Raw genomic sequence first — 9,507 nt, 5'->3', positions numbered from 1 at the left:
CAAATTCCCCACGTCACTTAAATGCACTTAAAAAAAGCAACATCTGCTTTCCAGAGATTAAAACTATCATTTAAATTTAGGAATTTTATGTATAAAATGTGTGTAACAGAGTTTTCCTGATTCACAGAGCGCCTATCGGAGAGTCTTTGTACGTAAATGAGAAGAGCAGCTTCCCTGGTGAGTCTGTTAATGACACACTAAACTTTGTTTCCTGGTGATTTTATCAGGCGTCAGACGGCCATCTTTTATGAACAACTCAGTGTATGCAGCTTGTACAACTCAGCTTTATTTCTTAGTGCAACTATCCAACTACTGGATGTACAGCGGCGCATGCTCATCAGTCTGCACTGGGCTACGGAAGCCTAACATTGACATATCACTACATCAGGTTTTCCAGATCAGCAGCAACTTCATAATAAAAATACAGGAAGCTATAGCCTCACTTTTAGCACCGATAGCGCCCCATATTATGGGGTTCCATTTGTGTCAAAAATAAGTAGGAGTCATATGTGTAGATGTTGTTGCTATGAGACTTTGGTTTATGTCTATGGTCTTAGTGCTTTATGGATATGTTGATGTTGCGTATGTTGGTGATACATATGTTAGATTTTGCATCCCAGCCAGCATACCTTGGTGGGCCCCATATGGGAAAAGGATGGCAGATAAAATGGGTCCCGTATGGGTTTGTCCGACTGTCAACAAATGTCTGAACCAAACTCTCCTGACAAACACATGTTAATAAATGCCTTGTGACCAACTGACACAAAAAGTGGTAATTAGGGTAACACGAGACACAACCCTATATTGAATCTTTAAGTCATATTCAATATTTTAAATATTCTAATATTAAAAAATATGTTTTCTTCCCGTTTCCAAGTCATGTGACCTATTGACTCAAAATCAGTGTAAAATTGTTCCACTAAAGTGTGTAGGTGAGGCTCACTCATTTTTACTCCTTTATAACAATTTTTAACATTTATTTTAGCAGTTTTTGTCAAATTTTGTCATAATTTAGTAAATATATATTTTTTAGCAATTTTTTGTTGAAATATTCTACATTTTGACAAAATTTGACAAAAAATTACTAAAAATATATTTACTAAATCTTGACAAAAAAGTTAGGGTTAAATAGTTTTGAATCAAAACTATTATGAATCATTTATGATTCATTCATTCATTTATATCCCTGAATAAAATACAAAGTAGAAATCTTAAGCATTTTGAAAACACTAATATTGAAAGACCAATATTTTTGTAATATCCAACTTTGATCAGACATGAAATAACGACAAACAGGCAGCAGCAACGCCGACCAACGACAGGAACCAATCAGACGTTACATAAAAAACAACTGCAAAGTGTTTGCTTAACGTAACGACGCAGCTAGAAACGTAACATATGCAACACAGACCAGAGTTTCCCTCTTCAGCACCATTTCAATTGATGGCTGATTAACAGGGTTTGGCTGAATTGCAATCATCTGAATGTTGTGTTGAAGCAGAGGAACATGTAAAACATGCAGGTCAGTGGGACCAGGGTTGGGAAACACTGACATAGACATATGCAATATAGACATATGCAATATCTAACATACGCAGCATCGACATATCCATAAAGCACTAAGACATAAACCAAAGTCTCATAGCAACAACATCTACACATCCGACTCCTACTTATTTTTGACACAAATGGAACCCATATGCGTTTCCATGGTAACTGATTTCAGCTGAATAATTATGAGCTGCTGAACTTTTTCGACATGAATGTGTTTCCAGACGGCGAGCTGAATCCGGGCGTTTACGGGAACGTTTTCCCGTCGCTGTCGATAGAAGGTAAAACAGCTTCAGCCTTAAAGTTCAGACCGTTTCATTCATTCATTCATTCACGGCGCTTTTCCTCCAAACAGATGATGATTATGAGAACACAGAGTTCCTGGAGCAGCAAGCGGACGGTGAGTTATCGGCTTTAAATGAATCATCTGCACTTTATTTACACCAGAGACACTGAGAAACGGAGCAGCTGCAGATCAACATGCTGCCGATTTAAACGTAAAATAACTACAATAATAAAGACAGAGATTAGAGATGGTAGAAAATAAAGAGCAACAATTATTTAATAAAATGTTTACCTGGACAACAAGGTGAGCAAAAGCAAATACAACAGAATTTAATTATAGTGTGGATTTTAATAACAGTTGAGACCAAATTAAGCAGCTTTATTTTAATGTTTTTATTGTTATTTATATCTTACAAAGTTAAAGACTTTTTCTAAAAAGTTGATTTTCAGAAAACAGACATTAAACTATTAACAATAGTTTAAATATATTGCATGTTATTGAATCATTTCGGCCTGAAGATGATTCCTCGCTTGTTTTCTTCGACAGATGAGCCGGACTATGTGAACGAAAACGGGGAGAGCACCTGAACGCATCACGACCAAACGGCAGCACTTCATTACGCAACGTCCGGTTCATTTACAATGTTCCGTTTGTAAATACACCAGCAGGTGCTGCCCCCTAGCGGTGAACAAATAAATGTTTCAACTTTAATAAATTTATTGATTTGAGAGAAAATGTTCACATTAAGTTGCATTTTCATGAAATTACATCAGATTATAGATGAGCTGCTAATTTCAATCTAATCCCAATTTACAGGTAAAAAAAAAAGTTTTTAAATTTTACCCAACAGAAATGAGTCGTTCTGCGTTTAAATAAAATATACAGAAATGTTCAGAATAAATTCATGCTTTTAAAAGGTTCTGCATGAATAAACTAAACATCCACAATGTTTTTGCAAGTTTAGACAATTTTGAATTAAAGAATTAAAACAATCTTTTATAATTATGCTTTAATCCGAGTTAAAAGATTTGTTTTTAGTTATTAGCTGCGTTTCCATTGACCAGATAAATGAACAAATTTAAATTATTAAAATAACTTTGCTTGATGGAAACTTTAGGGGAAAAAGATAAAATGTTTTTATATGATAAAGTGTTAAAAAAAACCCTTCAAATTGGTACATTATTGGTATTTTATGCTAACCTGCAGTGGAAAGTGTTTTCAACACGAGTCACATGATCAACAGGAAGTTTCTACTGCTGGAAACCAGAAAGAAGAAAACAGGAAGCGGTGGAATGATTTCAATGATTTCTCGCCTGAATGAACTCATTCATGTGATTTTAAACTATTTAATGGAAACGATGCGATGACAAAACTCAGTTTTTCAACAGAATATTACAGAGGAATAATGCTGCCAAACAAGGAAATAAAATTATGAGAATAAAGTCAAAATATTCTGAGAAGTTGTAATGTAACTTTATTCTCTAATATTTTGACTTGCTTGTATTTTCAGCCGACGCTCAATGAGGACATGATCACAATTTATGTTTTAAACATAGATGGTTTTATTAGAACAGATCAGACAGGAAGTAACATCTATGTTGGCCACATCTATGATCGCCACGTTAACACAGAAGCTCTACAGGAACCTAAACTCTGATCCCGTTTCTCCTCAGGAAGGAGAAACCCGACTGCTGCTTTGCAGCCGAGAACGTCTGAAGACGGAAATTAATCAGGGTTAAAGGTCAACACTGTGCTGGGGCAGGTTGGGGTCAGGGGTCATGATGACACTTCAGGAGATCTGCACCTCTCTCTCTCWCACACACACACACACACACACACACACACACACACACACACACACACACACACTCTCTCTCTCCAGTGAGGCGTCTAGGCGCTGCTGAGCGCGTCCACACCAGGCAGGACTTTACCTGAGAACAGATCAACATTATAGAGTTTATATTAGACATGAACCGATCTGATATCAATATCTGTATTGGTCCTGATATTGAAACAAATTCTAGATTGGGTATCAGTTCCTGAGCCATCAGGTCAGATCTATTCAGTCTAATTCTACGCTTCGTTTTACATCATTTTCAAAATTCATAGTTAAACTTCCTCAATAATTTGAATGTTTGTTGGTTTATTTTAACGTTTGACCAAAATAATCAGCTTGTTGTTTTATTTAATATTTATTTTCCACTTGATGTTTTTCTCCTGACGGCGCCGACTGACCAGCTGGTGGCGCTGTTGGTTCCTATGGAGACATTTATTCACCACTATAATAATAATAATAAATAACAATAATAAGCGTTTACTGACCCATAATAATCCCTATTTGCTTGTGTTTTAATTTGAAATTCCTAAATGCTGCCGACTGCTTCCTGTTGGTGGCGCTCACCTTCCAGCAGCTCCAGGCTAGCGCCGCCGCCGGTGCTAACGTGGCTAACTTTGTCCTCCGTGTCCCACTTAGCGCAGCAGGTAGCAGTGTCGCCCCCACCTGGACAGAAAGCGAACAGCGTCAGAGGAAAGGCTTTGTCCGTTTATTAGACATTCATTTATTCTGATAAAGTTTATAGACAAGAGATCAAATCCTCAGAAATCAGCTGCTGGTCAGAAACAGATTTTATTCACTGATTGAATTTAAAACGAAGCAGAACAAACAGCCAACATGTGAAGATTAAAATAAAAACGCTGCTTCAACAATTAAATCATTTCATGAGCTAAACTGAAGAAAAACCAAAAGTCAGACTGAACAAAGTTTTAGCCGTTTGAAGTGGATATTAGAATGAAGTGGATCTTGAGGATCTGATTGGTCAGAGGGACTCGGCCGTTTCCTTTCTGCATCGTTTTATTTCTCCTTTAGGATTTTTAAAATTACCACTTTATTCTGAAATATGACTTTTTGTTGAACGACTTTTTAAAACGTCGCAACATTACGGCGGTTCTTACCGATGATGGTGACGCAYCCTGACCTCGTGACCTCCACGACCTTGTCCATCAGGCTCTTGGTTCCCCTGGCGAAGTTTTCCCACTCAAAGACGCCGACCGGCCCGTTCCAGACGATCTGCTTGGCGCGGCCCACCGCCTCCGCGTACAGCCGGGAACTCTCCGGGCCGCAGTCCAGCCCCTGCGGACCGTAGGAGCCGGGGGTCACCCGAGGCCAAAGGTCAAAGGTCAGAGGAAGAGGCCTCTCCTTACCATCCAGCCGGCGGGAATGCCGGCAGCGACGGTGGCGGAGCCGGTGGCGGCGTTCTCGTCAAATTTGTCGGCGGTCATGAAGTCGACGGGGAGCGTGATTCTGACGCCGTTTTTCTCGGCTTTCGCCATCAGGTCTTTGACTATACCAGCGCCTTCCTCGTCGAACAGAGATGTCCCGATCTGAGGCACAAATAAAGATAAAAACAAACCAGAGGCAGAAACTCAGGAGGAAATAAAATCTAATTATATTCACTTTAAGAAACAGAATCCGACCCATAAGACTTTGTTCTGAATGATAAAAACACAAAATACAAGAAAAAACAACTAAAAATGTTTCTGCCATTTATAAAAAAATATACATTTGGTGATTTTAACTAACAGTTAAAAATAATCAGATTTAACTTTAATAATATCTTTAATTATGAGGCTTCAACCGTCAATGTTCTCCATATTTTATCAAACTTCATTTCCAAACCAGAAACTCTTCAGCTCCGACCTACGCCCTCATTTCCCATGATGCAACACGGCCACCCTGACCTCCTCTTGCTTCACGTTTCCTTTTGCTGAACTTCTGTTTGTTTCTAATCTACACAGAGGAACCAGATTCTGTTGAACTGAGGTCACGACCTGCAGTTTATCTAAAACACACCGAGGTTTCATCACTCAACAATAACACAATCTGTCCTAGTCAAATCCTGACTTATTTGCTCTATAACGGTACATTTGTTCAGATTAGATGTTTCAGGATCATCGGTCAGGACATTTGGACTCCATGCTTCAGGCGGGTTGCCAGATCTGACACAAAAACAAAAAACTCACCCAACTAAAAATAAATCCTAGCAGATCATAATGTCGTTTCTGACTGGATTTATTCTGACAGAACCAGAGCTGGACTCTCGGATCAGAACCAGACTCATGTTTTAAATCAACGCTGCACTGGTTTCTGTTTTACAGTGCAGATACTTAGTGACGCTAGTCTGAAGGTCATCACTGATGATGTCACATCCAGCACATTTCAAAATAAAGTAAAAATGAATGAAAGGCCCAGCGGCAGCCGGAACCAGGATCAGAGTGAGGCGTATGGAAACTTCTGGCTCCAGACCATCAAATCTGAAAGTTTATCCTGAAATKATCATTTCATGAAACTTTATTAATATTCATCCACTAAAATAAAGAGATTTATGATTATTTAACTTTCTTCGCTGCTGCTGCTATTTAAATAAACTTTATTTTCTCCAGCACTAAACATGATGTGATGTTTTATGAAAGAGGAAAGTCGGCTGTGAACTGGAGGACATGGACGATTAAAGCTGAGGAGGTTTTGGTCTGAAGTTCAGTAAAACCTGGACTCTGTGCTGCTGCTGCTCCGGACTGGAGTCGGGTTTCAGCAGAATCTGGTTCTGGAAGCGACTCTGACCTCCATGTTGTTGAGAACCTTGAGGAAAGTGAAGGCCATGCCGCCGCCGATGATCATCTCATCCACCTTGTCCAGCATGTTGTTGATCAGCTGGATCTTGTCCTTCACCTTGGCTCTGCCAGGGAATCAAACCACCGGTCAGAACCCAGATCTGGTCCAGAACCAGCGAGGCCCGGTAAACACAGACGGTGGTGAATTTTCAACATAAAGTTACATTAACTGCTTCATTATAAGTGTTTATAACACCGAGGTAAAATTATTAACCCCGTAGGGAAACTGAGGTCTGAGGTCAAAGGTCGTCTGTTGCTCTCATCAATTCACAGCTTTAAATCTGGATCATCTAGAAAAGCTGCATAATAAAGAGCTTAAAATAATAAAGAGCTTAAAATAATAAAGAGCTTAAAATAATAAAGAGCTTAAACTTCACCTTGTTTTAACATTAATAACCTTAATTCTGAGGGCACAGGGCTTTTATTGTGGCGGTACGCTGCCATCAATTATATTCACTCAAAGCATAGAATCAGAGTGAATAGATGGGCTATCGGACCGATACAGATATTGATAACTGATCGGTGCCGATTCTGTTTTCCTTCTCCAGGAACTTTGCAGTCAGACTTTCACAGTAAYGTTGGTGTTAAAACGTTCCGCCGCCGACAGAGGAAGGATTTAAACCTGCAGCCGAAACGGACAGGAAGTAGAAACAGAACAAGGGGCTGAACTTCCTCTCACCCTCCCAGGATGGCCAGGAACGGCCTCTGAGGTTTCTCCAGCGCCATGGCGAAGTAATCCAGCTCCTTCTTCATGAGGAACCCGGCCGCCTTCTGGGGGAGGTCCACCCCCACCATGGAGCTGGGGGACAGGTCAGAGGGTCAGAGAGGTCAGACAGGTCAGAGGGTCAGACAGGTCAGAGGGTCGGAGAGGTCAGAGGGTCAGAGAGGTCAGAGAGGTCAGAGGGTCAGACAGGTCAGAGGGTCAGACAGGTCAGAGGGTCGGAGAGGTCAGAGGGTCAGACAGGTCGTCACAATGATTCGCTACGTTTTCCTGTTTCAGCAAAGAAAACTGGGACTTGGTTACCATGGCGACAGAAAGCCTGGAAGATGACAGCTTTACAGTTTTTTTCTAGGTGGATGGAAGCTGCTGCGTAACCCGACCAAAACTAAAATCACCATAAAACATGTTCAGGTGTGACACTGAAGGCCACATTATGAGCTTCCTGTGATGACACAGGAAGCTCCGCCCACTCACCTGCAACGTCACCTGGATTTGCAACTCAAACGATAAACAAAATGTTTCAATTTCCTGGAAAACGACTTCGCAGCCTAACGGCGGCGTTTCCTGCGGAGCCTCGGCTCACCTGTGAGCTCTGTGCGCCGTCCCAAACGCGTCGTTGACGTAAACGTCCCCCAGCTTGGACAGAGACGCCCTGAAGGAGTCCGTCTGTTCCTGGGTGGCCTTGGTCTGAAGGTCAGAGGACGATGAAGACCATGAAGAAGAAGGAGACAGGTTTCAGACGCAGATCTTCACTTGGATAAATGGAGGCAGAAAACTCAGAGCGTCGCTCAGTGAACCTGAAAGCAAAGCCAGGTGCTGACGGGCCTCAGCACATCCACCGAGGGAACGGACCAACCCCGTGTCGGAGCTGTGTTGGCTCTAGCGGCCTTCATTTGAAAGTAGTTTGACAGGAAAGAGGGTCATGAGAGACGGGGAGACATGCGGCAAATGTCACCAGGTCGGGAATCRAACCTGCGACCACCGGCATGAGGACTAGGGCCTCAGTACATGGGTCGTGCTTTGCCCCCGCGCCACCACAGCACCCGCGCCCGTCCCTTTAAGGCAGTGTTTCTCACCCTGTTTGGCCCAGCGCCCCCCAGCCTTTATCCAGGTCCCCCTCATCCCGGACCACTTCCAGCTCCGTGTTAACRCTATAAAATGAACGCTCTCTATCGCGGTATCAGCCATGGAGGGATTTCTTTATTTAAATGGGTTCATTTTTCAGAGGGATACTCAGTGAGGGTATCGTGATTTTAGCTACCAGTAGCAGGAGAACGGAGCTGCGCCAAGAAGCTAACAGAAGCTAACAGAAGCTACAAACACTGAATAGAAGAAGAGCTGCCATCGATACAGYTGCAGCCAAGCATGATTTAATGTTACACAATACAGTTTCACCAAGTTGCTCAAAGTCTAAACTGGCATTGTTGTGGATTTAAGGTGTAAAGTTTACCTTCGACCAAACGCCCCCCAAAGGCATCCCAGCGCCCCCCTTTTGTAAAAATGTCCTCCAGCGCCCCCTGCTGTCCTCTGGACGCCCCCTGGGGGGCGGTACCGCCCACGCTGAGAACCGGTAGTTTAAGGCAGACCATGTGACTGAATCACTTCCTGTGTCGTTTGGATGTCACGGCGCCAAATCGTGTTTATGAGGGAGAAACTGTGTGGACATGTTTTGTTGGATGAGATACTTTGTTAGTTTGGGTTTATATTTGAACACCGACATGGATCAGAAGAGAAGAGGAAGGTTTCACCTGCGGGATCAATAAAGTGAATTATTATTCCGTTATTTCCACTTCTGATCATTTTTTCTATAGAATATTTGAGTTAGTTTACAGGGATCAGCTTTTATTTATATTTTAGATGAAATGTAGGATTTACTGTAACCGCAGCTCTTCCATGACGCTGAGGTTTCACCGCCCGGCAGGAGGGGGCAAACCGTTAACGATGGACCGGTCAACTCCGAGATGAACCCGTTAACGATGTGTTCAACTCAACATTGAACCAGTTTGACCAGTAGAACGCTCCACTGACCTTGTTCCCAGCCGGGTCTTTGCCCTTTCCCTCCTCAGCAACGTGGAAGCGGAGATTCTCCAGCAGGATGACGGAGCCGGCAGCCGGGCTGGAGCAGGCCGCCTCCACCTCCGGACCCACGCAGTCCTTCAGGAAGGTCACGTCCCTGAGGAACGCCACACACAACCATCAGTCCTACGGAAGGTCACGACCCTGAGGAACGCCACACAACCATCAGTCCTACGGAAGGTCACGACCCTGAGGAACGCCACAC

General features: G+C 42.5%; 1 protein-coding gene across 1 annotated transcript in view; it reads right to left on the bottom strand.

Moving 5' to 3' along the window:
• Positions 1 to 3,375: 3,375 nt before the first annotated feature.
• The window catches only part of pgk1 (phosphoglycerate kinase 1), a 10,352-nt gene continuing 4,220 nt past the window's right edge, over positions 3,376 to 9,507 (bottom strand). Inside the window, exons 4-11 of the mRNA XM_008401957.2 lie at positions 9,255 to 9,399; positions 7,810 to 7,913; positions 7,185 to 7,304; positions 6,456 to 6,570; positions 5,039 to 5,218; positions 4,790 to 4,967; positions 4,239 to 4,337; positions 3,376 to 3,768 (exon numbers count right to left, since the gene is read on the bottom strand). Of these exons, the coding sequence (XP_008400179.1) occupies positions 3,728 to 3,768; positions 4,239 to 4,337; positions 4,790 to 4,967; positions 5,039 to 5,218; positions 6,456 to 6,570; positions 7,185 to 7,304; positions 7,810 to 7,913; positions 9,255 to 9,399 (982 nt within the window). The 3' untranslated portion in view covers positions 3,376 to 3,727. The remainder of the gene's footprint in view (positions 3,769 to 4,238; positions 4,338 to 4,789; positions 4,968 to 5,038; positions 5,219 to 6,455; positions 6,571 to 7,184; positions 7,305 to 7,809; positions 7,914 to 9,254; positions 9,400 to 9,507) is intronic.

Source organism: Poecilia reticulata, unplaced genomic scaffold (genome assembly GCF_000633615.1).
Source record: "Poecilia reticulata strain Guanapo unplaced genomic scaffold, Guppy_female_1.0+MT scaffold_155, whole genome shotgun sequence".
In the NCBI taxonomy this organism is placed as follows: domain Eukaryota; kingdom Metazoa; phylum Chordata; class Actinopteri; order Cyprinodontiformes; family Poeciliidae; genus Poecilia; species Poecilia reticulata.
The sequence above is the reverse complement of the archived record's forward strand: the minus strand, read 5'-3'. Positions and strand labels throughout refer to the sequence as shown.